This window comes from Lissotriton helveticus, chromosome 3_1 (assembly GCF_964261635.1).
Source record: "Lissotriton helveticus chromosome 3_1, aLisHel1.1, whole genome shotgun sequence".
NCBI lineage: Eukaryota > Metazoa > Chordata > Amphibia > Caudata > Salamandridae > Lissotriton > Lissotriton helveticus.
In genome coordinates, this window is record NC_136061.1 from 1968397243 (window position 1) to 1968424533 (window position 27291).

The 27291-nt window shown below is 48.0% G+C and overlaps 1 protein-coding gene across 2 annotated transcripts in view; it reads right to left on the reverse strand.

The window, feature by feature from the left end:
* The window catches only part of UBAP1L (ubiquitin associated protein 1 like), a 195949-nt gene that overhangs the window by 105861 nt on the left and 62797 nt on the right, over nucleotides 1–27291 (reverse strand). For both annotated transcript variants that reach the window (XM_078683087.1, XM_078683088.1), the window contains exon 3: nucleotides 5527–5658. In XM_078683087.1, the coding sequence (XP_078539213.1) occupies nucleotides 5527–5649 (123 nt within the window). In that variant the 5' untranslated portion in view covers nucleotides 5650–5658. The remainder of the gene's footprint in view (nucleotides 1–5526; nucleotides 5659–27291) is intronic.

Here is a 27291-nt window from a genome sequence, read left to right on the forward strand (position 1 = left end):
GCAGCCTGGCTCTGCCTCTGAGTCTGCCAAAAGTATGTTATAGTTCCAGTTATCAGTTCAGTCCTCCTTCCCTGCATTCCTAAAGCTACTGAAATGCATCAATAGTTTCCGTCATTGTCTAGCCTTCACGTCTCCACGTTAGAGAAATACTGCATTTAATGGTCATTTAATATTCTTCATCACGCACTACATGTAGAATAATGCATGCTCCAGTCTTAGAATCAAGTTAGCCTTTCCCCTCCTAACTTCTAGTTTATATCAACATGTTCTCTAAACATCAGATACTAGATACTGTTTAGGTACATGTCGCCCTGACCCTCCAGACTTCAGTCTCTGCTCCTAGCACAGAGTTCATAGCCCCCAGCTTCTCCTAGTGATACGTCATTGCCAGTTTGCGCGCACCATCAGGTTAGAGGTCCCGGCTCCTTAGGTAGCCCCCTCCATGGTTTCCGCCCCATTCATGACATATTCTGTTACGTTTGCATCACATGTCTATGTATACGCCCAGTTACACCTACTTTCCCCCTTATCTTTCGCGACTGCTACGCGTCACACCTTCTGCTCCACCCACTGCTACGCCTACTGCAATGTAATGCTATGTGTTTGCGTTATGTATATATGCTCATGTATTGTTATTAAAAGTCAGCGCGCTCATCCCAGATCCAGCCCCAGCAGCTGCTGGGCCCTGCCATCCTATTCCTATGCAGGTTGTCCTGTTCCTGTCCTTAAGCTGTATTAAACCTGCAAAACTCCTACTACCTCGAATCTTGACTCTTATTTATTGAGCTATCTGTTATGATATATGTCTAGTCAAAAATAGGGTATTATTTATTTATTTACCACAAGGGGAGGAGATTTCCTTGCACCTCAAAGGGCCTGGTCTGCCTCTGACCATGCCGTCTCCACCTCCTGCCAGGAAGTCACACCAGATAAGGCAGAACTTGTTCTGGCTGGACACAAGAAACTCTCTGCCTAAGAGATGAAAGGATTTTGGGATATAAATACTGGGGCCCAGACCCCTGAACTTTAGAACTCTTTTGGACCAAGAAGACTGCCGCGAAGAAGAGCCGAAGAAGCTATGAGGAGGAACTACCACTTTGCTGTGTGCTTTGCTGTGTTGGCCTGCAGTGGCTGCTTCTGTCTTGGGCATTGAAAGGACTGAACTTTCTGCAATCTACTTTTGTGAGTTTCTCCAAGGGCTTGCGGTAGAACTTCAAGAAGTCTCAGGAACAACAAAGACTTCAAGCTCTTCTACCCTCAGCACTGGTGACTGTGTGTTTTGTGCTGCAAATAGAAAAGCAACCCGACAATGTCTACGACGCCGCTGCCAACTCCGTGTCCTGAAGGTACCACAGAAGACTCTGCCGCAACGCCGCACTGCGACTCTGGTCTCACCGATGACTCCTACTGACGCCGTCACCGAGCCCCTGCTTGCACCGCGACCTGTGGGCACCGCACTCTGCACCGCCTCGCTTCACGACGCCTTGGTATGCCCGACAACACCGCTCCACACCGAAATCGACACCGCTGCTTGCACCGTGGTACGAGGGCACTGCTCGTAAAGTTACATGACACACCGCCCTCAACCCGCACCTCAGCCTTGGCCTACCGATGCCGGAGCCATCGACTCCAGTTTGTCAGCCGGCGACAGCACTTCAGCAACGATGACGACGCTACTTGCACCGCGTCCTGCCAGCAATGCGACGAGTACCATATTCACTTTGCACCGCGATCCTGGTCTCAATGACGATGCCATCCGACGCCGCCGCTCGCATCGCGACCCGAGGGCACCGCACGCCACACCACTGCACTTTACACTGCAGCACCCGACGCCAGCGCTCGGACTCCAACAATGAGGAGATCGATCTGCAACGCGTGTGACTTCGAGGGCCCCGACGACACCTGCACCGACCTCTGGAACCGACGCCTGCGGACGCCGTGCTTTCGGAAGCTGCATTTCTAAAAGGTACTGTTTGCGGGTCTGCCCGACACCGTAGCAGGCCCGCAACGCCGTGGTCAGCCAGAACTGTTTGGATTTGTTTGTTCACTACGCCGTGATTGCCCGGACAGAGCTATCGACATCAAGGAACTGTTTTTCAATCATATTTTTGATAACTGAAGGTTTTTAAGCATGGTATTGTGGATTTTTATCGTTTTTGGTCTTGTCTTACATATATAAAAATATTGGATATTTTTCTAAACTGGTGTGGTCACCTTTTGTAGTGCATACACCGTATTACTGTTGGTTACGTGCAAATGCTTTACACACTGCCTCTAAGATAAGTCTGACTGCTCATGCCAAGCTACCAAGGGGGTGAGCAGGGGTTACTACAGAATGCCTCGCAAAGCGAGCAGCGAATGCGCAGAAATGTTCGGCTCGACCTAAAAACATATAAAAGGCCATTAACATTCTCTAAGATTTCATCATCATGTACAGCTCGGGGTTGTCCTAAATGCTGAAAGTTTTTTATATGGGAGTCTACGGTGGTACCGCTGGTTAATCACTCCTATTTTGAGGTAGAATCTAATGGCACAAATCTGTTTTTATAACCCCAGTAGGATTTCAGTCTTGTTTTCTCTGCAATTTGTTACACACATCATACTCTGGAATCCAACCAACCCAAGATGGGAGCAGTCAATACATCTGTGACCCTCTGGAGTACTAAAGTCATACTGATGTTTAAGGGTATCAAGAGGTACTGCTACCTACCTTGCCCAGTACTTTCAGTGGTCTGGACAATGCAGACTAGGACAGCCCTTAGTTAGAGTTTGGTGTGATGTGACATAAATTGGCTTACCTTTTGAACCACTGACCGCATTTCAGAAATTGCAACACAACTGTAAATCTGGAAGGCCGGACACTCCTTTGATTCAATTTAAAAGACCGTCGGACATTGAAAATCTGGGTCCTTGGAAATCATAGACAACACATTCACACTTAAAACAGCCCACTTTTTGGGGGTAAATGGACCTTCTCCAGATGGTGGGGAAGGTTTGGGTCTTCCTTAACTTCTGCAGGAAATAATTGTAATTCTGAGCCGGAAATGCTGAGCTAAAGAGTTGGTCCGTACAATCTTTTGCCCCTACTCATTGGGCCAGTTTCAATCAAATCTAGAGATACTTGTCAGGATAATTATCTGAACTGTGGGGTTTTCCTGGGCAATTGAACGGAAACTTGGCTGGAACTAGAGCAGGATTCCAGCTACTCCATAAAGCCAAAAAACAAACTCTTTTTGTGAACTGCCTTTTTTCCCATACACATTTTGGAGGGGGACAGCCAATGGAAGGACCTGCAGACTGTAAAGGTAGAGGGATAGGCATGTCGACAGTGCTGAGGGTACGCATGTATACATGAACCCCTAAAGATGTGCAAATATTTACAACGGCACATTCGTTCAACACACGTTTTTAACCGCACACTCAAAATGGTGGGAAAGAGTCCATTGAAAGGTGGCTGCATGAGTTTTACATGGGAAGACCGTAGACCTCAGGTTGGAGTACAGGTATAAGAGCTCAGAGTGCCAACAAAATATACAAATCACTATGGACAATCAGACAATACATAATAAAGGGTCAACGTAGAATGTTCCCTCAAGAACTATAGGACAACCCTTTTGGTGTCAACCTTCTCCCAGCAGCAACTTGGATTCTGCAGGGAAAGCACTGGGGCTGGTAGCCTGAGGGTCCTATGGATCAGCGGCAACAACATATTTAAACACAGAGAAAAACTTTGAGTATGAGAGTAAAAAAACTACACGGGGTAGAACAGCTGTAACATGCATCTGCAAACCTCTATCATCTGGCATTATGTGTTTTTAAACAACTGTCTGAACCTGCGCCACACTCTAAAAGACTATCTGATCCTTCGCCACACTGTAAAAGACTATCTGATCCTACGCCACACTGTAAAGGACTATCTGATCCTACGCCACACTGTAAAGGACTATCTGATCCTACCCCACACTGTAAAAGACTATCTGATTCTACGCCACACTGTAAAAGACTATCTGATCCTGCGCCACACTGTAAAAAACGATCTGATCCTACGCCACACTGTAAAAGACTATCTGATCCTACGCCACACTGTAAAAGACTATCTGATCCTGCGCCACACTGTAAAAGACTATCTGATCCTGCGCCACACTGTAAAAGACTATCTGATCCTACGCCACACTGTAAAAGACAATCTGATCCTACGCCACACTGTAAAAGACTATCTGATCCTACGCCACACTGTAAAAGACTATCTGAACTTGTGCCACACTGTAAAAGACTATCTGATCCTGCACCACACTGTAAAAGACTATCCGATCCTACGCCACACTGTAAAAGACTATCTGATCCTGCACCACACTGTAAAAGACTATCTGATCCTACGCCACACTGTAAAAGACTATCTGATCCTGCGCCACACTGTAAAAGACTATCAGATCCTGCGCCACACTGTAAAAGACTATCTGATCCTACGCCACACTGTAAAAGACTATCTGATCCTGTGCCACACTGTAAAAGACTATCTGATCCTGCACCATACTGTAAAAGACTATCCGATCCTACACCACACTGTAAAAGACTATCTGATCCTGCACCACACTGTAAAAGACTATCTGATCCTACGCCACACTGTAAAAGACTATCCGATCCTACGCCACACTGTAAAAGACTATCTGATCCTATGCCACACTGTAAAAGACTATCTGATCCTGCGCCACACTGTAAAAGACTATCAGATCCTATGGCACACTGTAAAAGACTATCTGATCCTACGCCACACTGTAAAAGACTATCTGATCCTGTGCCACACTGTAAAAGACTATCTGATCCTGCACCACACTGTAAAAGACTATCCGATCCTACACCACACTGTAAAAGACTATCCGATCCTACGCCACACTGTAAAAGACTATCTGATCCTGCACCACACTGTAAAAGACTATCTGATCCTACGCCACACTGTAAAAGACTATCCGATCCTACGCCACACTGTAAAAGACTATCTGATCCTATGCCACACTGTAAAAGACTATCTGATCCTGCGCCACACTGTAAAAGACTATCAGGTCCTATGGCACACTGTAAAAGACTATCTGATCCTACGCCACACTGTAAAAGACTATTCGATCCTACGCCACACTGTAAAAGACTATCCGATCCTACGCCACACTGTAAAAGGCTATCTGATCCTGCGCCACGCTGTAAAAGACTATCTGATCCTATGCCACATAGCTCTGCTAGGACATTGGGATGTTTCTCCATAAGGCAATGGTAGGAATCAGCTAGAATCAAAACCATGTCATGCCTGTCTTACATATGTCGATGCCTCTCCTTAAGCTGTCCTGGCCTTACAGATGCACTGGCCCATTGTTTGTCTGGCATGCGAGTTACTCTGCCCTAGGATATGGTCTATCAGAGGTATTAGCCACTTAGGACTCCTCATTGTGACTGATTCTGGCTAAGATCCTTTCGCCTTCCAAGTCACTGTTCACCAGACAATCATATTACCTGGGGCTTCTGACCAGGACTCACCATGAGCAGCTCACTGCAGTCAGGGATGTTGATGTCCACAGAAATTAGTTCTGGAGCTTCCTTAATACAGCTTGACAAGAACATTTCTGAAATTGTGAAAGGGATGCCATCGAGGTAGCTCATTGTGAAATGCTGCAGCAAGGGAGATAAAGAGCAGAGACAATAATGTTAGCACAAGCATGTCAAAAGCTAATGACAGCGAGGTAGTTGCAAAACTACTGAAGTTTTAAATGTTATGTTACACAGTTTTTGCATAGCACACAACTAATCAATTCCTTGAGCTTTTGGTGACCGCAGCTACAGTTGGGCCTGCAATTTGCAGTTTTCCAATAGAGATTCTCCATGGAAGACATACTAGTAGTGGGATGTTGCTGATCCATCCATGTCCCAAACAGATGTGGATGACGTTGTTTGTGTATTGTCCTAATGGCAGTGTTCTGTTGATGAGGGCACAATCATGCAACATTCCACCTAATTCATGGGCATGTGAATGGCATATTCGGTTTTCCGAATATGCCAGCGGCCTTTTAATAAAGGCCGCTGGCATATTATAAAACCAGCGGCCATCTGTGTGGATAGTTGACCTTAACGCCCTGCCATATGGTCTATGTATTAGAGTTTTCGTTTGCGGGGTTGATGAACTGTCCGTCTTCTGAGACTAGATTCTATTAATGCTGAAATAACCTCATTTTCAGGATTCCTAGTTCTGGAGTCAGATCTGCTCTCATCGCATATTGTTCTCAGTTCTATTTCTGTATGTTTTTATGATTTCATATAATTATGCATCTAGACAATGAATGGTTGGTTCTTATTTCCTGGTAGGTAGGGCACCTTGCTTCTAAGACCGCTTATAGGCATGGCTGTGTCACAGGAATGGGGCCAACATGAAGTCTGGGGACACTAGAAGTTTGACAGGGCAGACAGATGGTTTTACCTGCAACTTCTCAGCAATTTGCTGGATATCTTAGCTCATAATGGAAAACCTGTGGTTAGAATATCCTGTTAGGTGCCTCAAAAGTGGCTTGCCCACATCTCCTGGCCTCTTGTTTTAATACTCCGAATCTTTCCAGCAACACGTAAACTTACCCCCGTCTCCGCAACATCCCACTTGATATAACCTGTGTGTACTGTACTGTACCTGTGGCTTTCTGCAGCACCATTTAGTAACTCCATATTGCAATGTCTTAGTTTGCTTGATGTATTGCTATCATCAGAGCTTTCACTGCACCAGAACCCTCCCTGGCTCAGAGCATGTACCCTGTCCCAGAACTCATTCAGGTCTGCAATAATCCCTGAACACAGAATCACCCCAATCAGTATCTCCCACACCTCACTGTCTACTCAGACCCAATGTCAACCCAGCCCCCCCAGAAATTGAGGTATAGTGTGAATGTATAAATGCAAGCAGTGTGATCTGGTGAGGGTGTTGTGAGTTGTGGCATAATGGTGTTGTATTGTTGTGTAGGGTGGTGTGGAGTGAGTAATATGGTGGGATTTTGTGTGTCATGGTGTGATGAGTAGTTGGGTGGGACTGATGTATTGTATCATATTGAATGGTTTGATGTTGTGGTTTGATGATGCAAAATGTGCTGTAATGGCATTTATTGAATGGTGACAGGGTGTTATGAGGTGAAGTTTTGAAAAGATATGGCATGTTCTCTTCTGTTGTAATGCTGGTGTGGTGTTAGAAAGAGAGAGAAGTGTTACTGTATGGTGTGGTGAAAACTGAGTGGTGGGGCAAGGTATCAAATGGTGAATGTTTGCCGTTTTTCAGTGTGGTGTGGTATAACGTGTTGTGATGAAGTGTGCTGATGGTGTGGGGTACTATGATATGCAATGTGGGTTGGTATTCCATTGTGTATTCAGTCAGTAGAGTAATATATTGCTGAATCTCATAATGCAGGATGTTGAAAGGCGAGGTGATATATATTCTCCAGGTTTTTGAGTTAAGGTGTCCTGTTGAAAAAAATGTTTAAGTATATTTGAGGTAAGGTAATTTGTGGAATATATCTATAAGGGAGAGGTGTGGCGCCGCGGCCAGGGCGACTGACGCTGGAATCTGGGGACCACGGTTCGATCCCCGGCTCCGGCGGCAGGTTAGCCCAGCACCATGTGACTCTGGGCAATAGCTCGCTTAATCTTCCCGACGGCCCCCAGCGCCTAGAGACCCTTACGGGTGATTGTGCGCTTTACAAATGTGGACTTTACTTTTTACTACTATATATATATACAGGCTGTACATCATTGTGTTCACTACATATGCTCATAGTGTAACTTCTATGTCTATTATGCACTTTCCACGTATGCTAATTGCACTGTCACTTTAAAACTAAAAATAAATTACCTCTGAAACGTGTCTGTGATCAAGGCCTCAGAGGAGGCTGAAACGCGTTATGGCGGTGGTGCGGGCGATCTTTGAATAAACCAGTCATCTGCACTATTCTTGGGTCTGCCTTCTTGTCTCTGTATGTTATGGGGGGGATGTGTTGTTGATATATATATATATATATATATATATATATATACATAGCTATAGATAGGATACAACAATTACCCTTCTGACTGAATACTTCACAATGGAATGAATATATATATATATATATATATATATATATATATATATATATATAGTGAGAGAGAGCTGTATATATATTTGATAATTTAAAAACTGCCATGGAAGCGTCAGAAAATATACAGACATTACATGTAAAATAATATGTACAAAAACACACCCGACAAAGCAGTCCATCCAGAGATTCAAAGTAACCTAAACATTTATAATAAAAAGTTAAAACATTAGCTTTCCCCTATGACAAAGGGCAGATTTTAAAAAGGAGCAGACACTAGGGCTGCACTAAGGTGCTGGAGAAATAGCAATGCAGAGTTACATGTAACAAAACAAAGATCTTCATAGTATAGGTATTAAAAATCTTTTGGCAAAAGAAAGTAAAATATAATAAGGTTTGGATAGAATGCACCTAGAATGGGCAGATCATGATAGTTGACCGGTCAAACTGGCCCAAATGAAAGCAGAAATAACTTCGGACAATACCAAATCTGAACTTAGGAAAATCTGATTCCAGATGTTGTCTACCATATCCAAATACGGTTATGTTCTCAAAGATGTGTAGATCGTAGCCTTAACTAGTTCCACAACTTCCCTTGCTTCCCTTTTTAGGGCTGTATAATTTGCTTTTAGCCACTCTTGAACTCTGGTGTTTAAACCACAATGATTTGAAAAAATTGAAGGCCTGCCCAACTTGCTGAGTGTTTGTTGGCTATAGGAAACCCATGGAATCCAGGACTGTAGTTTACAAGACAGGTAATCCTCTATGACCTCCGAGTTAAATTTAGCCTGCAGATTGCACCAAATCAAGCACCATAGTAGCAGAGGGGCAAGGTTAATCAAAACTTTCACATACGCAAGACCCAATTCCTCATGAATAGCCTAGATAGGGTAGGGAGCTGGTAGGTCTCAGATACGTCAGCATACCCTGTTTTCCAATGTCTGCAGTGCTCTCATGTTCTTAACCCCTCATACCCCTAAGCCATAGTTTAAAACAAGTAAACCCTTTTTTTTTTACACATAAAAGAGCAGACAAATGGGGTTTCCTCCAATAGAGGACACCAGATTGTAAAGGGACACAACAGTGTTTAAGCATCTGTGTCGGTTTGGATCGCCACAGTGCCCAGGATCCTTGTGAATCAAAAGTTACACCTAAGTAGGGGAATTTGTGTATTCTAGTTTTGGGCTTGCCCTGTATGACCAGACTGCAGGTCTTGAGATTCTTTGGTCCACATGCCATAACTATGGTTTTGGTTAGGATGGCTTCAAGATTCAGTTTGGACATAAACGCACCAAACGTATCCAGTAAGAGTTTAAGCCCATTAGAAGTTCTTACCAATAATACAGCATCATCTGCACACAATAATATGACGACAGCCTTAATTGTTATCCTTGGGCATGTCCCTCCCCAACTCAATTAGGGCAGCTTCAAGCCCATTTATGTACAGCAGAAATAGTAAAGGGGCAAACACAGACCCCTGTCTCACCCTCCCCTCCGCCCCAAGATAAGATACTAGGATGTGGACATTCACTGTTCTCACCATATCTAACAGAGGCAGTAAAGAGCACGTAAAAAAGTAACTATTCCCTGATCAACTCTCAAGATTTCCCACAATTTAGATATAACAACACTGTTGACGGCAGAGGAGAGGTCAATGAAGGCCAGGTAGATGGAGCTGCACTTGCCAACTGTATACTTGCTGATCAAAAGATTAAGATTGAGAAATTATTCCAAACTTCCATCATGCATAGGACCTTGCAGACTCCATAATGCACCTTGGATAGGACTGGTTTGATATTGTATAGAATAATGTGACGTGAGCTGGTTGGGTGGAGATGAGGGTTGTGCTGTTTTGAGGTATGGTAGTGTCATGTGTTGTACAAAGAGTTGTATTATGGGACTGTGTTGCAAAGTGTGATATCTGGTCATGTAGGTGGCATGCTGTGGAAAAGCGGTTGCAGTGTTTGGTGTGATGTGATTAGGTTGAATACATTGTTCAATATTGTCAAGGGTGGTGCAGTTTAATATAGTGTTGTTGGTTTACAGGATGGTTTATTATGTCATGTCTTGTGCAGTCATCTGAGATAAATGTTATCTGAAGTGGTGCTGACTAGTGAGTTAATGTCATTTGGTCTTAAGACACATTGAACTCTGGGGAGCTTTCCTGATTGGGTCAATGATTGTGAGTGGCTCTACACTGATACAACATTTCTCTTGCTCCTTGAATAACTGGTCTAATTAGTACTTCTTTTTTTTATTTAACAAAAAAGGAATGAAAGAGTTGAAACCTGCAATCTGCAGATAATACAAATTTACACGAGGTTGTCTTACTGAATAAATGTTTGTGAAAAGCGTACAACTGTTCCAAAATGTATAAAAGTTATATAAACATCCAATTTATATATTTATTAGTATCAAGAGCATTTCAACAAGTAAAATCTGTATAACAGAACACTACCTATGATACATATGTCAGATGCAGTTTTTGTGGATACTTATATGTACTTTCTGAGGTTAAGCCAGATGTTTAGAGATAAAGGAATAGTACATAATATTATTTACCAATTATAAATTATATATACACGCTTTGAGACTACAATTTATGGCACTGAAAACCAATGTTAGAAGTTAATTAAAAAAAATTGCAGATGACTAGCTGGTTGAGTGAAGTTCCTATAACATAAAAGTGTTTTTGGGAATATTTACGAAGGTCCTGGTGGCAAAACTTAGATTTTTGCATAGTATTGTGAAAGAATGGGATTTTGCAACGGACTATCTTTCTAAGGACTAGTGAGAAAATAAGTGTTTTGTTTGAGTGTAAAGAAAGGTTTTGGAATATGAAATATATTCAGTAGTTGCAATCTTGTGCTGAGGCTGCACTGGTTATCGTAGTTTCAAAGTTCTTTGAGGTATCAAACAATACCCAAGGTTTCTGACTGAGGCTGACGTTGACAATGAGTCTGGAGGGAAGTGCAAAAGGGAGGTGTGAGTGGTTTGCAAATGTGAAAGGTGTTAGACCTGGCACCTTGGCGTGAGTTTCCCTTCCACTTTTTTGCTGTTGTGCCTCAACTGTTTTGCTGGTGTCTACTACTCAGGGCACTGCGCCACGGCCAACCCGTGCCGCAGTGCAAGTGCTCCCTACTGTAAAGTGTACATGTGATTGATGTCCATGATTGGTTCATTGGATTTACTGTTAGTCCCTAGTAAAGTGCACCAGGAGTGCCAGGGCTTGTGAATGCCAATACTGCTAGTGGGCCTGCAGCGCTGGTTGCGCCACCCACAGAAGCGGCCTTAAAATGTGTCTAGGGTCTGCCATTGCAGAACCTGCGTGCAGTCTGGTACTGTCATGCTGGCTGGGCAAGTGCACACACTTGCCAGCCCCTAAACCTTCCCTTAACTTCATATTAGTCACCCCTATGGTAGGCCTGAGGGCAGGGTGCATTGTAAGTGTAAGGTAGAACATGCCCTGATGTGTGTGGCATGTTCTAATAGTGAATTACTGCCAAATTCGTTTTTCACTATTGTAAGGCTACCAGTTCCCTTCTAGGCCAGATGGGCTGCTGGAATTATTACACTCTATAATCCCAGCAGGCTCAGGGAACATGGTAGAAATTCATGTTTAGTATGCCTGAACTCAGAATAATAAAATACTTCTTTTAGTAAAGTTTATTTTAATATCCTGGGTTTGCAAATGCTACTTTTAGAAAGTTAGCATTTGCTGGCCTAACCATTTCAGCCCGCCTCTGCTTGGATGTGGATCTGACTGTCTGGTGTGTGTGAGTGACAGGGCTGGGAGTTGACAGGTAGTGATTAGCAGGATGACACCTTAGTGGGGGGTGGGAGTTTCCCCTGAATGATGCATCAGGCTGTGCCCCTGCCTCCACAATGCTGGCTCCGCCCTCCTGGGGAGCGACTGATGACTCAGCCTGCACCTGGCCCAGGAAGGACCGAAGCTTGTCAACAAAGGGCTCAAGCTGCCCCTGTCTTCACAATGCCGGCTCCACCCCCCTGGGGAGCGGCTGATGTGCCTGCCCTCACACTGCATGCAGAAGCCAGAAGTACCCACAACAAGTGCTCAGAGACTGGAGCAGTTATGCAGAGGCCCCCCCTGGCCTGCTAGAACAAAAGAAACTGGGTATAAAAGTAGGAGCCCTGCTCCTTGTAAATTAGATCCTGTTTGCGCTACAGAAGAAACTCTGCCCGAAGAGAAGGACCTGGAAGGACTACAAGGAGGAGTGCTGTCTCTGGCCTGTGTCTGGTGCCTTGCTGCCAAAGGAGAGGAAAGAAAAGACTACAAGAGACTTTTGCTTTATTGAAACTTTGTGCCAAACTCTGCTGAAAGATCTCCAAGGGCTTGCCTGTGAACTTGCCCCCTGACCAGCGCCCCAGGAACAGTGGGCGCTACCCCTCTGAAGAAAAGCTGCTGCTGGCGTGTGCTGTGTGTCTCTACAGCGCCAAGGAAAGGAGAGTTGAGAGCGCTGTGCCTTCCGCCCCGCTCTCTGACAATTTGTGCAGCCGTGCCCTTCCCCCGACCACCGTGACGGTGGCCTGATCGTGTGCCAGCCGCAAAGTAAGGACCAGCCCCACGCTGGTTTGAGCGCCGTGACTGTCCGCGCTGAGCCGCCCTTGCAAAGGAAAGGGAGGACCTGCCCGGTCCAAGCATCGCCGCCTGTGTGACCCCCGAGGTACAGGCTGCTCCGCAAAGACCGGCACTGCCAAGATTGTGCCCTTCGTAACTTGGGCGCTGAGACCCCCTGGCCCCCGCAGCTGGAAGTGACTCGCTGCTGAGCCGTGCCTGAATTGTGCCTCGCGCTCCGTGGAGTGCACCCCCCTCAGCCCCGCCTGCCTGCAGCTTCCCTCTTCAGTGTGAGCGAACCTGACCCCGGAGAATCCTGCCCCGCATCTGCACCGCCATCCCGGGTGCCCTGTGACCTGCGCTGAGACTCGCAGGCCGCCGCACCCTCCAGGAAGACAACGCGACGTGGGACAGCTCCCCGGACAGCCGTCCGCTCCAAGACCTTCGAGAACCCCAAGGTACAGTGACTTTGCACCACACCGTGTGAGCTTGGGCGCCCCGGGAGCCTCGCAGCTGCTATCTGCTTGCAGCGCGAGCCGCCCCTGAGTCAGAGGCTCGCTCTGCTCCTGGCCCCCGAGGCCCCGCCTGACGCTCTCTGTGGCCCACGCCCCCTCCCCTAGAGTCAAGCCTGACGGGTGACTCAGAGCAAGAGCGGAGACGGCGGAAAGCGCCTTGAGGCCCTGCAAACCACTGAACCTTGTTCAAAATCAGGGCAGAAGGCCCACAAGACCGCATTTATTCAAGAACTGTGCCTGTTCATAAGAGTAACTGGAACCTGCATTTGAAGTAACCAAGACTGTATTTACAAGCCTGCTTTTTACAATATATAAAGAATATATATTTTTACGAATACAGTTTGGTGTCATTGTGTGGTGGGTTGGTTGTGATGGTGTAATATTGCAAATGTTTAACCCTATGTGCCCCAGAGATTAGCCTAAGACTGCTTAAGCCACACTACCTAGAGGGTAAGCAGAGGTTGTCTTGAAGGTAACCCTCAGCCCTGACGGGGAAGAGAGAGTCCCTGCTTGTCGCCAGTGCTGCACTGCGCCAACTAGAGACTCCCCCTTCCTACATTGGACGCAGCGGTGAGGATTCGCGAATTTACATTTGCAGTGTTTTACCTTAGCTACTGACCATTGCATAGTGATTACAGTCCAGTAACTTAGCCACAGACTTTTTGATTTTTAAATTTTGCTAAAGAAGAAGATCCCTAGTGTTGAAGTCATGCCTGGCACAAACAGCGTTGATGGAGGAGAATCCATAGCCTCTGGTGCGCAGGAGCTAGAATGGGATGCATCAAAGCTGGATGACTACACAAAGAAGCAACTGAGTTTTTTTTGCAGGAAACTCAAGGTTCCACACGCAGGGTGCAAGAACAAACCCGAGTTCTACAAAGCCCTGAAGGCCTGGATGGAATCTAGGAAGGCACCTGAGGATCAGGGTGCACCTGTGGATCCTGTGAGTCTGGAAAAACCAGACAGCGTTCTTAGCTTTGGCAGAGGCCTGTCGCCAGAGGAGCTGGCAGACAGACAGGCAACCAGGGATCATGAGATAAAGTTGGCAGAATTGAATTTAAAGGGCCAAATGGAGCTTGAAAGCAAAAGAATGGCTCTGGAAGAGAGAAAACTCCAATTGGAGTATGATGTGAAAATGAGGGAGATGAGTCTAAAAGAGAAAACCTTGGATCATCCTCCCTCTGGTGGCAGCGCAACGCCGGTGCAGGTAGAGTCAAGAGTGCACATCCCCAAAGATGTAGTTAAAGAGTTCTTTAAGGGGGATGACATAGGACAGTGGTTTAGGGCATATGAGGTAGCCATGTTTTCCCACCGGGTCCCTGACAAGGATTGGGGAGCGGGGTTATGGGGAAGGTTCCTTAGCGAAGGGCGGGACACCCTGCTAGATTTGCCCACTGAAGACCAGAGATCCTATCCCCATATGAAAGAAGCTTTAATGACCAGGTATGGGCTTACCCCTGAAATGTATAGGCAGAAGTTTAGGGGGTGTAATAAGCGGCCTGGGAATACATATGTGGAGTTTGTGACTTTTTTTTGCAGAGCACTGGATGGTTGGGTGAAGGGTAACAAAGTGAATGATTTTCAAGGTCTCTTTGATTTAATTGCATGGGAGCACTTGTCTGATCAATGTTTTCCTGAGTTACGCCAGCACCTGATTGATAGCAAGCTGTCCAACCCGAGGAAGCTTGCTGAGGAGGCGGACCGCTGGCTCAGCACCAGGGTCCACAAGGGTCCAGTGGGAGACTCCGCCAAGGGTGGGCAGGGTCCCCAGCAGAAGAGTGGGGGGGACAAGGGAAAACAGAAAGGGTTCCAAAAAGGCCCCCAAAGTAATCCCCAAGGGGACCAGCAGAAAGGTTCTCAGCCTCCCCCACCCCCAAAGCAGAATGGGGCCCCGACAGGTAGACCTGTTCCAAAGGGGCCCTTCAATTGTTACAAATGTGGTGACCCGGGGCACATAGCCAGTGACCCCAAGTGTCGCCTGTTTGGAAAACCAGCACCCACTGGTGCTCCGCCCCGACAAGTGACCAGTGTTCACTTAGGAGAAGAAGTGATGGTCCCGGGGGGTGGAGATCCTGTTCAGATGACCCTAGTCTCACTAGGAGACAGTGAGATGGTCCCTACAAACTACCTGCCCTCTAACACTAAAAAATATGGGCAGGTGGTTACCATCAATGGTAAGAAAGCTGAGGCTCTTAGAGACACAGGAGCCAGTGTGACTGCAGTGAGGCATCACCTGGTGTCTCAAGAGCAGGTTGTACCCCATGCCTATTGTAGGGTTGTCAATGCTGACAACTCTGAGAGCCAATGTCCAATGGCTCAAGTTCCCTTCGAGTGGGGGGGGGGTCTCTGGTACTCTGCAGGTCTGTGTGAGGAAAGCCATGCCTGTTGACTGTTTGCTAGGGAACGACTTGGAGGACTCCCCTTGGGAAAAGGTGGAGAAGACGACTCACCTGAAGATGGTGGGTCTACCTGACTGGGCGTGCGTGACCACCCGGTCAATGGCAGCCAGTAGGGGTGATCAAGAGGTCCTGGGGCCTGAAGGAGAGGCCCAGGAACCGGCCTTAGGGAGAAAGCGCAGGGTGCGCGGGAAACCGGCCCCTGAAGTTCCCACGGTCCAGGAGGAAGCAGACCTTGAGGGGGATGCCCTGGAGCCTACTGGGGAACAGATTGCCGAACTGGGGGACCTGCCTGAGCTGACCCATTGGCAGCAAGAAGGAGGCCCCTCCAGGGAGGAATTCTGCAGGGAGCAGAAAGAATGCCCTTCTCTCGTAGGTATGCGGCAGCAGGCTGCAGACCAGGCCAATGGTGTTCAGGCCAAAACACATTATGTGTACTGGGAGAATGACCTCCTGTATTCAGAGCCTAAGGCTGCTGAACCTGGGTCAGCCCGTGTGCTGGTGGTACCCCAGAAGTTCAGAGCCTTCCTACTGGGACTGGCTCATGATGTGCCTTTAGCAGGACATTTGGGGATGGACAAGACCTATGACAGGCTTGTCACCCACTTCTACTGGCCCCAAATGCACAAGAGCTCAGATGCTCATTGTAGGACCTGTCCAACTTGCCAGGCAAGTGGGAAGAGCGGAGGGAAGAACAAGGCTCCCCTCCAACCCTTCCCTGTGGTCAGTACGCCATTCCAACGAGTGGGTATTGACATTGTTGGGCCTCTGGACCCCAAGACAGCCATGGGCAACAGGTTCATCCTGGTCTTGGTGGATCATGCCACCCGGTACCCTGAAGCCATCCCTCTGAGGACAGTGACGGCCCCCGTGGTGGGGCGTGCACTGATGGGAATTTTCTCCAGAGTGGGATTCTCTCTAGAGGTGGTGAGCGACAGGGGGACCAACTTTATATCCAAGTATATGAAGTCCCTTTGGCAAGAGTGTGGTGTAACCTACAAGTTCACCACACCTTACCATCCCCAAGGAAACGGGTTGGTTGAGAGATTCAACCGAACCCTGAAGGGCATGATCATGGGCCTAGAAGGTCCAATGAGGCGTAAGTGGGACGTCCTCTTGCCATGCCTGCTCTTTGCATACCGCGAGGTGCCACAGAAGTCCCTAGGGTTCAGCCCCTTTGAACTACTGTATGGTCACCCCGTGAGAGGACCACTGAGTTTGGTAAAGGAAGGCTGGGAGCAATCTCCCAGGAAACCTCCCCAGAATGTATATAGCTACATGCTGGCCTTCAGAAACCAAACCAGGCGCTTCAGACAACTTGCTGAGGCAAATCTGGAAGCTAGCCAGGAGGAGATGAAGCGGTGGTACGACCAGAATGCCACTCTGGTAGAGCTTCAGCCTGGACAGGAGGTGTATGTCTTGGCCCCAGTGGAACCCTGTGCACTTCAGGATAAGTGGACAGGCCCATTTGAGGTTGTGGAGCGCAAGAGCTCAGTGACATACTTGGTGGACATGAAGACGCCCAGGAACCCTTTGCGGGTCCTCCATGTTAACCGCCTCAAGCCCCACTTGAAAAGGTCCGAAGTGGGCATGCTGTTGGCCACTGATGATGGAATGGAAGAGGAGTCTGAGCCTCTTCCTGACCTCTTAGTGGCCTGTGAGAAAGATGGGTCAGTGGATGGAGTTAACCTCTCACCCACCCTGACCCCTGAGCAACAGGAAGACTGCCGCCAATTGCTGGGGCAGTTTCCAGATCTGTTCTCCCTGGTTCCTAGTGTCACAGATTGGTGCGTCCATGATGTGGACACAGGAGACAGCTTACCTGTGAAGCATAAAGCTTACAGAGTGACTGACAGGGTCAGGGCCTGCATCAAGGAGGAGGTCTCCAAGATGCTTGCTCTTAGGGTGGTTGAGTCTTCCAGCAGTCCTTGGTCCAGCCCCGTGGTCTTGGTCCCAAAGGCTGCTGCGCAGGGAGCCACACCTGAACTCCGGTTCTGTGTGGACTACAGAGGACTCAATTCAGTCACCAAGACTGACGCGCACCCTATCCCCAGAGCTGATGAGCTCATTGGTCGGCTAGGGGCTGCCCGGTTCCTCAGCACATTTGATTTAACGCCTGGGTACTGGCAGATCGCCTTGACCGATGGGGCAAAGGAGAGGTCAGCATTCTCCACACCAGATGGGCATTTCCAGTTCCGGGTTATGCCATTTGGGATGAAGAATGCCCCTGCCACCTTTCAGAGGTTGGTCAACCAGGTGTTGGTTGGGCTGGATGAGTTCAGTGCCGCCTACCTGGATGACATCGCAGTGTTCAGTGGTACCTGGCCAGAACACCTGCGGCACCTCTGGGAAGTGTTGATGGCCCTGCGCAAGGCAGGCCTCACAATCAAGGCAAGCAAGTGTCAGATTGGGCAGGGTTCAGTGGTGTACTTGGGACACCAAGTGGGGAGTGGCAAGGTGGCACCCTTGCAACCCAAAATTGAAACCATCCTGGCTTGGGAACCCCCCAAGACCCAGACTGCAGTGAGAGCCTTCCTGGGGCTCACTGGGTACTACAGGAGGTTTGTCAAGGGCTATGGCACTATTGTGACCCCCTTGACAGAGCTGACTTCTAAGAAGCAGCCCAGGAATGTGATTTTGACTGACACCTGTCAGAAGGCTTTTGACACCCTGAAGACTGCCATGTGCACGGCGCCCGTGCTCCTGGCTCCTGATTTCTCCAAGGAATTCATAGTGCAAACAGACGCTTCAGAGCATGGTGTAGGGGCTGTTCTCTCACAGATGACTGAGGAGGGCTGGGACCAACCCGTAGCCTTCATCAGTAGGAGGTTACTTCCACGGGAAAGTAGGTGGAGTGCAATAGAGCGAGAAGCATTTGCTGTGGTCTGGGCGCTGAAGAAGCTAAGACCCTACTTGTTTGGGTCTCACTTCCGGGTTCAGACAGACCACAGGCCCCTCAGATGGTTGATGCAAATGAGGGGTGAGAACCCAAAACTGTTGAGGTGGTCCATCTCCCTACAGGGTATGGACTTCACGGTGGAACACCGCCCTGGCACAGATCACGCCAATGCTGATGGTCTGTCCAGATTTTTCCGCCTTAGTGATGTGGAACTCCCTGGGGAAGGGTAGTTCCCCCCACATTTCAGCTGGAGGGGACACGTGTTAGACCTGGCACCTTGGCGTGAGTTTCCCTTCCACTTTTTTGCTGTTGTGCCTCAACTGTTTTGCTGGTGTCTACTACTCAGGGCACTGCGCCACGGCCAACCCGTGCCGCAGTGCAAGTGCTCCCTACTGTAAAGTGTACATGTGATTGATGTCCATGATTGGTTCATTGGATTTACTGTTAGTCCCTAGTAAAGTGCACCAGGAGTGCCAGGGCTTGTGAATGCCAATACTGCTAGTGGGCCTGCAGCGCTGGTTGCGCCACCCACAGAAGCGGCCTTAAAATGTGTCTAGGGTCTGCCATTGCAGAACCTGCGTGCAGTCTGGTACTGTCATGCTGGCTGGGCAAGTGCACACACTTGCCAGCCCCTAAACCTTCCCTTAACTTCATATTAGTCACCCCTATGGTAGGCCTGAGGGCAGGGTGCATTGTAAGTGTAAGGTAGAACATGCCCTGATGTGTGTGGCATGTTCTAATAGTGAATTACTGCCAAATTCGTTTTTCACTATTGTAAGGCTACCAGTTCCCTTCTAGGCCAGATGGGCTGCTGGAATTATTACACTCTATAATCCCAGCAGGCTCAGGGAACATGGTAGAAATTCATGTTTAGTATGCCTGAACTCAGAATAATAAAATACTTCTTTTAGTAAAGTTTATTTTAATATCCTGGGTTTGCAAATGCTACTTTTAGAAAGTTAGCATTTGCTGGCCTAACCATTTCAGCCCGCCTCTGCTTGGATGTGGATCTGACTGTCTGGTGTGTGTGAGTGACAGGGCTGGGAGTTGACAGGTAGTGATTAGCAGGATGACACCTTAGTGGGGGGTGGGAGTTTCCCCTGAATGATGCATCAGGCTGTGCCCCTGCCTCCACAATGCTGGCTCCGCCCTCCTGGGGAGCGACTGATGACTCAGCCTGCACCTGGCCCAGGAAGGACCGAAGCTTGTCAACAAAGGGCTCAAGCTGCCCCTGTCTTCACAATGCCGGCTCCACCCCCCTGGGGAGCGGCTGATGTGCCTGCCCTCACACTGCATGCAGAAGCCAGAAGTACCCACAACAAGTGCTCAGACACTGGAGCAGTTATGCAGAGGCCCCCCTGGCCTGCTAGAACAAAAGAAACTGGGTATAAAAGTAGGAGCCCTGCTCCTTGTAAATTAGATCCTGTTTGCGCTACAGAAGAAACTCTGCCCGAAGAGAAGGACCTGGAAGGACTACAAGGAGGAGTGCTGTCTCTGGCCTGTGTCTGGTGCCTTGCTGCCAAAGGAGAGGAAAGAAAAGACTACAAGAGACTTTTGCTTTATTGAAACTTTGTGCCAAACTCTGCTGAAAGATCTCCAAGGGCTTGTCTGTGAACTTGCCCCCTGACCAGCGCCCCAGGAACAGTGGGCGCTACCCCTCTGAAGAAAAGCTGCTGCTGGCGTGTGCTGTGTGTCTCTACAGCGCCAAGGAAAGGAGAGTTGAGAGCGCTGTGCCTTCCGCCCCGCTCTCTGACAATTTGTGCAGCCGTGCCCTTCCCCCGACCACCGTGACGGTGGCCTGATCGTGTGCCAGCCGCAAAGTAAGGACCAGCCCCACGCTGGTTTGAGCGCCGTGACTGTCCGCGCTGAGCCGCCCTTGCAAAGGAAAGGGAGGACCTGCCCGGTCCAAGCATCGCCGCCTGTGTGACCCCCGAGGTACAGGCTGCTCCGCAAAGACCGGCACTGCCAAGATTGTGCCCTTCGTAACTTGGGCGCTGAGACCCCCTGGCCCCCGCAGCTGGAAGTGACTCGCTGCTGAGCCGTGCCTGAATTGTGCCTCGCGCTCCGTGGAGTGCACCCCCCTCAGCCCCGCCTGCCTGCAGCTTCCCTCTTCAGTGTGAGCGAACCTGACCCCGGAGAATCCTGCCCCGCATCTGCACCGCCATCCCGGGTGCCCTGTGACCTGCGCTGAGACTCGCAGGCCGCCGCACCCTCCAGGAAGACAACGCGACGTGGGACAGCTCCCCGGACAGCCGTCCGCTCCAAGACCTTCGAGAACCCCAAGGTACAGTGACTTTGCACCACACCGTGTGAGCTTGGGCGCCCCGGGAGCCTCGCAGCTGCTATCTGCTTGCAGCGCGAGCCGCCCCTGAGTCAGAGGCTCGCTCTGCTCCTGGCCCCCGAGGCCCCGCCTGACGCTCTCTGTGGCCCGCGCCCCCTCCCCTAGAGTCAAGCCCGACGGGTGACTCAGAGCAAGAGCGGAGACGGCGGAAAGCGCCTATAGGCCCTGCAAACCACTGAACCTTGTTCAAAACCAGGGCAGAAGGCCCACAAGACCGCATTTATTCAAGAACTGTGCCTGTTCATAAGAGTAACTGGAACCTGCATTTGAAGTAACCAAGACTGTATTTACAAGCCTGCTTTTTACAATATATAAAGAATATATATTTTTACGAATACAGTTTGGTGTCATTGTGTGGTGGGTTGGTTGTGATGGTGTAATATTGCAAATGTTTAACCCTATGTGCCCCAGAGATTAGCCTAAGACTGCTTAAGCCACACTACCTAGAGGGTAAGCAGAGGTTGTCTTGAAGGTAACCCTCAGCCCTGACGGGGAAGAGAGAGTCCCTGCTTGTCGCCAGTGCTGCACTGCGCCAACTAGAGACTCCCCCTTCCTACAAAAGGAAACAGATGTTGGCTTTGGATGAATTCTGCGGGACTGTGAGAATGTTCATTTAGTGATAAATGACTATAAAGCAGTTTGACATTTTTGGCTAAAGATAAGGTATGAACGAAGGGAACGAGATAGATTTTGGAATCATCTGGAAAAAAATGGCAGGAAAAGTCAAAGGGATGACTCTGACCAGTAAAGATATGTGAATGGATGAGAGGAGAAGCCTTACTAAAAGTCCCCTGGAGAACAAGGAGCACCAGCAGACTAGAAAAGAAAGAGGGGAGAGAGAGGATGAGACCCAGTCAAGAGCAGTCAGTACCATGTGGAACATATTTCTCCATCAACCTTGTTAAATTGTAAATAAAGAAAAGAATAAAAAGCGTTTATTAAAAATAGAACCAAAGTTGATTATAGTAGAAAGCCAAGTGAAGCGGACTATCGTGCTGAATTCAGCAGAAAGATCAAGAGGGATACAAATAAATGAGGTGGTTGTCATGGGCTGAGTATATGAAATTGGTCAGGTGAGAGAGAGGTTTCAGTCAGGGCCACTTGAATTATGCGATTCTGTGGCAACTGTGATTTTCACCTAATTATGCATTTGCCACATTTGCCACACAATCCTTCCTCTACCACATATTCTGCAGATTTTAGCAAACAAAAATGTTTCTAGCTCAAACGGGTCAAATGTTACAAAACAAATGGCGACTTGATTTCCTGCACACCGGAAGGCTCTTCGCAAAGGTTGACTGGTCATCTTGCAGTTGCTTATTGCTGTATTTGGGTGTTAAATTTGTATTAATTAAGGTGAACTGTTTCCTCAGACACTGTTACCAAGTGAAAGAAATCACAAAATAATTAACTAATACTTTAACAAAATGTGCCGTTTTATGCTGTATAATTTGCCTTTTCTTGCTGAATAATTTTCTCCTCTGCTGCATATTTCCAGTGGCCCTGATTTCAGTGGAAGGCAATGCCGGGAACCAGATTGAAAACGAAGCAGATTGAAAACGATCAAGTAGATTGTGGGAGGTGTGAGAATTGGCAAGAGAAATACCAATTATGTCAGGATTTGTGAAAAGGGGAGTTGAGAGACAGGTTGATAATTAGCTGGGGTAAATGATGATGGATTCAACCCAGACCTGTGACTGGGGGTGAGTGTCTGCAAAGTTTCCGCGCTCCATCCATCATCTCTTTGTGTTTACAAATACCAATTGAGTCAGGATTTGTGAAAAGGGGAGTTGAGAGACAGGATGATAATTAGCTGGGGTGAATGAAGGCGTTTTTGAAATAAGGCTAATAAAAGCTAAAAGCTTGATAGAGCTCATAAGATGAGTAGGTAAGAATAAGACAACGAAAAGTGGTAGAGAGGAATGTTTTACGGTTGTACGTAATGGCTAGATCTTAGAGGAGAAAATCGACTTCAGGATATTGGTCACTGTCTACATTTTTAAATTAATGTGGTGCTTAAAACAATTGTTTTGTGGTGAAAGTATTTTGTTGTTGGAGCTTAATGGGACACAGTTTTAAGATGAACAAGTAAAATTACCTTGGATTATTTTACCAGGACAAGCAGATTAAAAAAATATCAAAACAATCCTGGTAAGTAAGCTAGCGGGTGCTCCTGTGTGGTCTTAACGGGGACTAAACTGTTTGGTATCCCAGGAGGTCGGGATCGAGCACTAGCCAGGGACAGCTTCTTTTTAAGATTCTTTAGCACTAGAGAATTGTGTTGAGTTTCAGGCCGCCCGGTCACCTCAGTATGGGTCACTGCATTATATAGCAGAAGTACCTCATGTACCAACGTGAAGTCACAAGAACACCTCTGAATTGAAGGGACAGGTGGGCAGGCCCGAACACCTCAGAGCCTAAAACTCGTGGTGACCACTTGTTGGATGGTCTTAAGAACGGTCCCCCAGTCGGCAATGAGGGTCCTTCCTATTCTCGGAAGCCCTGCCTTGGAAGAACTATTTACTGGGAGGTGGGGGGCAGGGGCGAGTCTGCTGAAAAGAGCAATAGTTTGAGAGGAATGTTCCCAAACAGCCAATTGCAGCACATCATAATGTAAAACAGGATCTGTGACATAAGCACAAGCTCATGAATAAAAAGAGGAAACTAACGGGCTGTAAAAAGGAAGAAAAAAAAACTTGACGTAAAAAAAGCACTGAAAAAGAATTAAAAATGTTTTATCCTGTGCAAAATGTGCTGTGATCAACCACAGTGTAACCATTCCATTAGCCTAAACAAAGATGGGGCTGGACATAGGGATACAATTAAGGTAAGGTAAGCGCTGCAGTCCTGAAGGATACTTGTCAATTTTAAAGCTGCTTAAACGCGTGATTGGCGCTATTGGGTCGCGCTTATTAATTTATAATTTACCCATTTTAAACGCTCGTGGCTTTCAGCCGTTTATTTTGCTATAATTCCGCCGCGCTATCTGTGAGGGTAACGGGGTTTGTTAGGACATTGCTTGCATCTAAAATTTGGAAATACTCACCGCTGCTATAGCGGGCCTTTAGCTGCTTCGACCTGCGAGGGGGACATCTTGGGTGAGGTAGTGCCGGTTGCGGCAGACATCTTGGTTAGCAGGCTAGCTGCTGGCTGACGTGATAGGCCCACAGGAGGCCATTTAAACCTGCCATAATGCTAGCGCGCAGCGTATGCGCGCAGCGGGCGCGCCGTGAGCACGCCGGAGGCTCGCCAGAGGCGAGCCCATCTATGCCCATCAAGGACCAGACGGGACCCGGGGCCAGAACCCCTGGTTCGCGCATTATATATGACAGAGGTGAGCTTCTGGAAATCAACTTGCTGCGCCCTCCCCTTGAGGAGGGGAGCGAGGCGGCGCTTCGACAGGTAGGACTTTGGAAGGCCCACGAGAAAGATCTCGGCTGGCCTCATGCTCATAAAGCGGGGGTTGTGCACTATGGGCTGTTAAATACCCGCTCTCTCCAGAAACATAGTGGAGAGGTGTTCTCATTGCTGGAGGACGAATTTGATGTGTTGGGGATCACGGAGACGTGGTTGGAGGACTCCTCGCTACCCGATCTGGTGGCTGCCCTACCGGCAAGCTTCTCGGTCCTACATTGCAATAGAGCGGGAGAGAAAAGAGGCGGAAGGGTGGCACTCTTCTTTGCTGATCGTATGCGTGGAGAAACAATTTTGGCCGAAGATATAGGCGGGGCGGAGGTTCTGGGTGTTAAACTTAGATTGGGGACAGATTGCTTAACTGTCCTGGTAGTTTACCGTCCTCCTTGGGCCATGCCGGAGTTCCCGGACCTATTCTTGAAACTTGTGCAGGATATGCGCTCGAGGTTTGATAATATGGTCATTCTGGGAGACCTCAATTATCATTGGGAAATCACCCCAAGAGAAGGGCAGGCTGGCCATATTGATGAGGTATTATCCTCGTTAGGTTTAACCCAACAAGTTAGGGGGCCGACACATGTGAAAGGTCACACGCTTGATTTGGTATGGACGTCAATTTCGGCACAGGGAGCGACGATCTCACAACCGTGTGTCTGGTCGGATCACTACTTATTGAAGGGAGACCTCCTGATGAACTTACATAAAACGAAACCGGCAGAAGGCCAGAGGCTCGTGAGGAAGTGGAAGAACGTCAATGGAGACAAAATGGTGGCACATCTGTTAGCGAATTCATCGCAGAACCGTCTAGATGAGAATCCTGACGCTCTCTGTAGTAATCTAGAGGAGAGACTTCGAAGGGCGGTCGACTATGTGGCGCCAGCACGCAGGGTCAATCTAGTAAATAGAGGCCGGAGGTCCCCTTGGTACAACGACTCTTTAAGGGAGAAAAAGAGAGCTTTACGCAAGACGGAGAGAGCTTGGCGCAGAGCCTACGATACTAAGGCGAGAAGTCTCTATATGCTAGAATTAGCGAACTATAAGCGGGCAATAATAGCTAGGAAGGCGGACTTCTATGAGGAAAGGATCACCACAGCTATAGATCCTCAAAAGGAAATCTTTCGAGTCCTAAATGAACTCAAGAAAGTAAAAGAACAAAGGCCGGAGTTCACTTTAGAGGACTGTCAGAGATTTCAGAACTTCTTCACTAGCAAAATTAAAGATCTTATCTCGGAAATTGTCTGCACTCCCACGCATGCTTGCCCCCCACTGACTATGTCGGCTAAAAAGCTGGTGGACAGACCTCTGGACTTTCTCCCTCCCATTACGAAAGAGGAACTGTCCCTGCTTATTGGGAGAGTTAAGTCTGGTTCCCAGGCTGATCCTTGTCCCCCTGATGTCTTCAAACTGGCTATGCCAGGAATAGAAGAGGAGGTTTTGACTCTTTTGAACTCATCCTTAGCGCTAGGCAAGGTTCCTACTGCCTTTAAGGAGGCAAGGTTGATCCCTCTGCTAAAAAAGACTGGGGCAGACGTGAAATGCCTAAAAAATTTTAGGCCTATTTCCCAGATCCCTTTCCTGGCCAAAGTGCTGGAACAGCATGTTTTGACCGACCTTTCTGACCATCTAGAAAGGAACGGTCTGTTGGAACTAAACCAATCAGGGTTCCGTGCTAATCACAGCACGGAACTGGTCATGCTGTCTATCGTGGATGAGCTCCGGAATAGGGCAGACAAGAAGATACCTGGTGCCCTGGTGTTGTTAGACCTCTCCGCGGCGTTTGACACTGTTTGTCACAAACAACTTTTGTCGCGGATGAGGGATCTCGACATCCAGGGCACAGCCCACGCCTGGTTTGCTTCTTTCCTACAAGGCAGGACACAGAGAGTTCAGCTGGGAGAGTTGCTCTCTACTGCAACATCGATCTCCTGTGGAGTGCCACAGGGGTCGGCTTTGTCGCCCCTGTTATTCAATATATATCTCCAACCATTGATTGCACTCTTGAATCAAATGGATTGTCAGGTATACAACTATGCTGACGACACCCAAATCATTATCCAAATGGATGATGCTCCTGGGGCGTCAGCAAATCTGCATACCATTTTGAAGCACACAGCTAATTGGATGTCGCTGAACTCCCTAAAAATTAACCCGGACAAGACGGAGGTTCTACCTATCACCATCGCTGGTAATCCATGGCATGATGGTTTCTGGCCTAGGGAACTTGGTCCGCCCCCGGAGCCGGCAGTGGCAGTAAAAAGCCTGGGCATCCACGTGGATGACAAACTTTCCATGCGGAAACAAGTTACCACGGTGGTAGGAACTTGTGTTGGCTTGCTCCGTCAACTTAGAAAAATTGCGCCACTACTGTCCTATTCCACTTTGAGACGGGCGGTTTCCGCAATGATTCTAGCAAGACTGGACTACGGCAACTCGCTTTACTTAGGATTACCCCAAAAACTCCTGGACAAACTTCAGATGGTGATGAATGATGCCGCCAGGCTCATTCATAAGAAGCCCAGGAACACGCATGTGTCCCCACTTATGCGTGAGCTACATTGGCTCCCAGTAAGGCAGAGGGTGCTCTTCAAAGGGTTGTGTATTGCACACAAATCCCTTTATGGTAAGGCACCAAGATACATTAAGACCCGCCTGATTCCATATAAACCGGCTAGGGTGCTAAGATCTGCTGAGGCAACCCTTCTCACACAACCACGTTTCAGATTGGCGACAGTGGGCGGTCGTGCCATCTCGAACACCCTCCCAGCAGTCTGGAATAGTCTATCGGCGGATTTGCGTAAATAACCTAATTTGCTGTCCTTTCGGAAGAGGTTGAAGACTGTTCTTTTCCAGAAGGCCTGGGGTGGGCTATACATTTCTGGGAAGGGTCTTTTTAGGATTCCTGCGGTGCTTATCGGACTAGCGCTTAGAGACCCCTGGGTTATAACGCGCTATATAAATCGAAATAAATAAATAAATTAATGTCATTTTAATGTTTACTATGGAAACATTTTTAGAAATGATATGCTCTCTATTTGTGTGACCTAAAAAATATAAAAT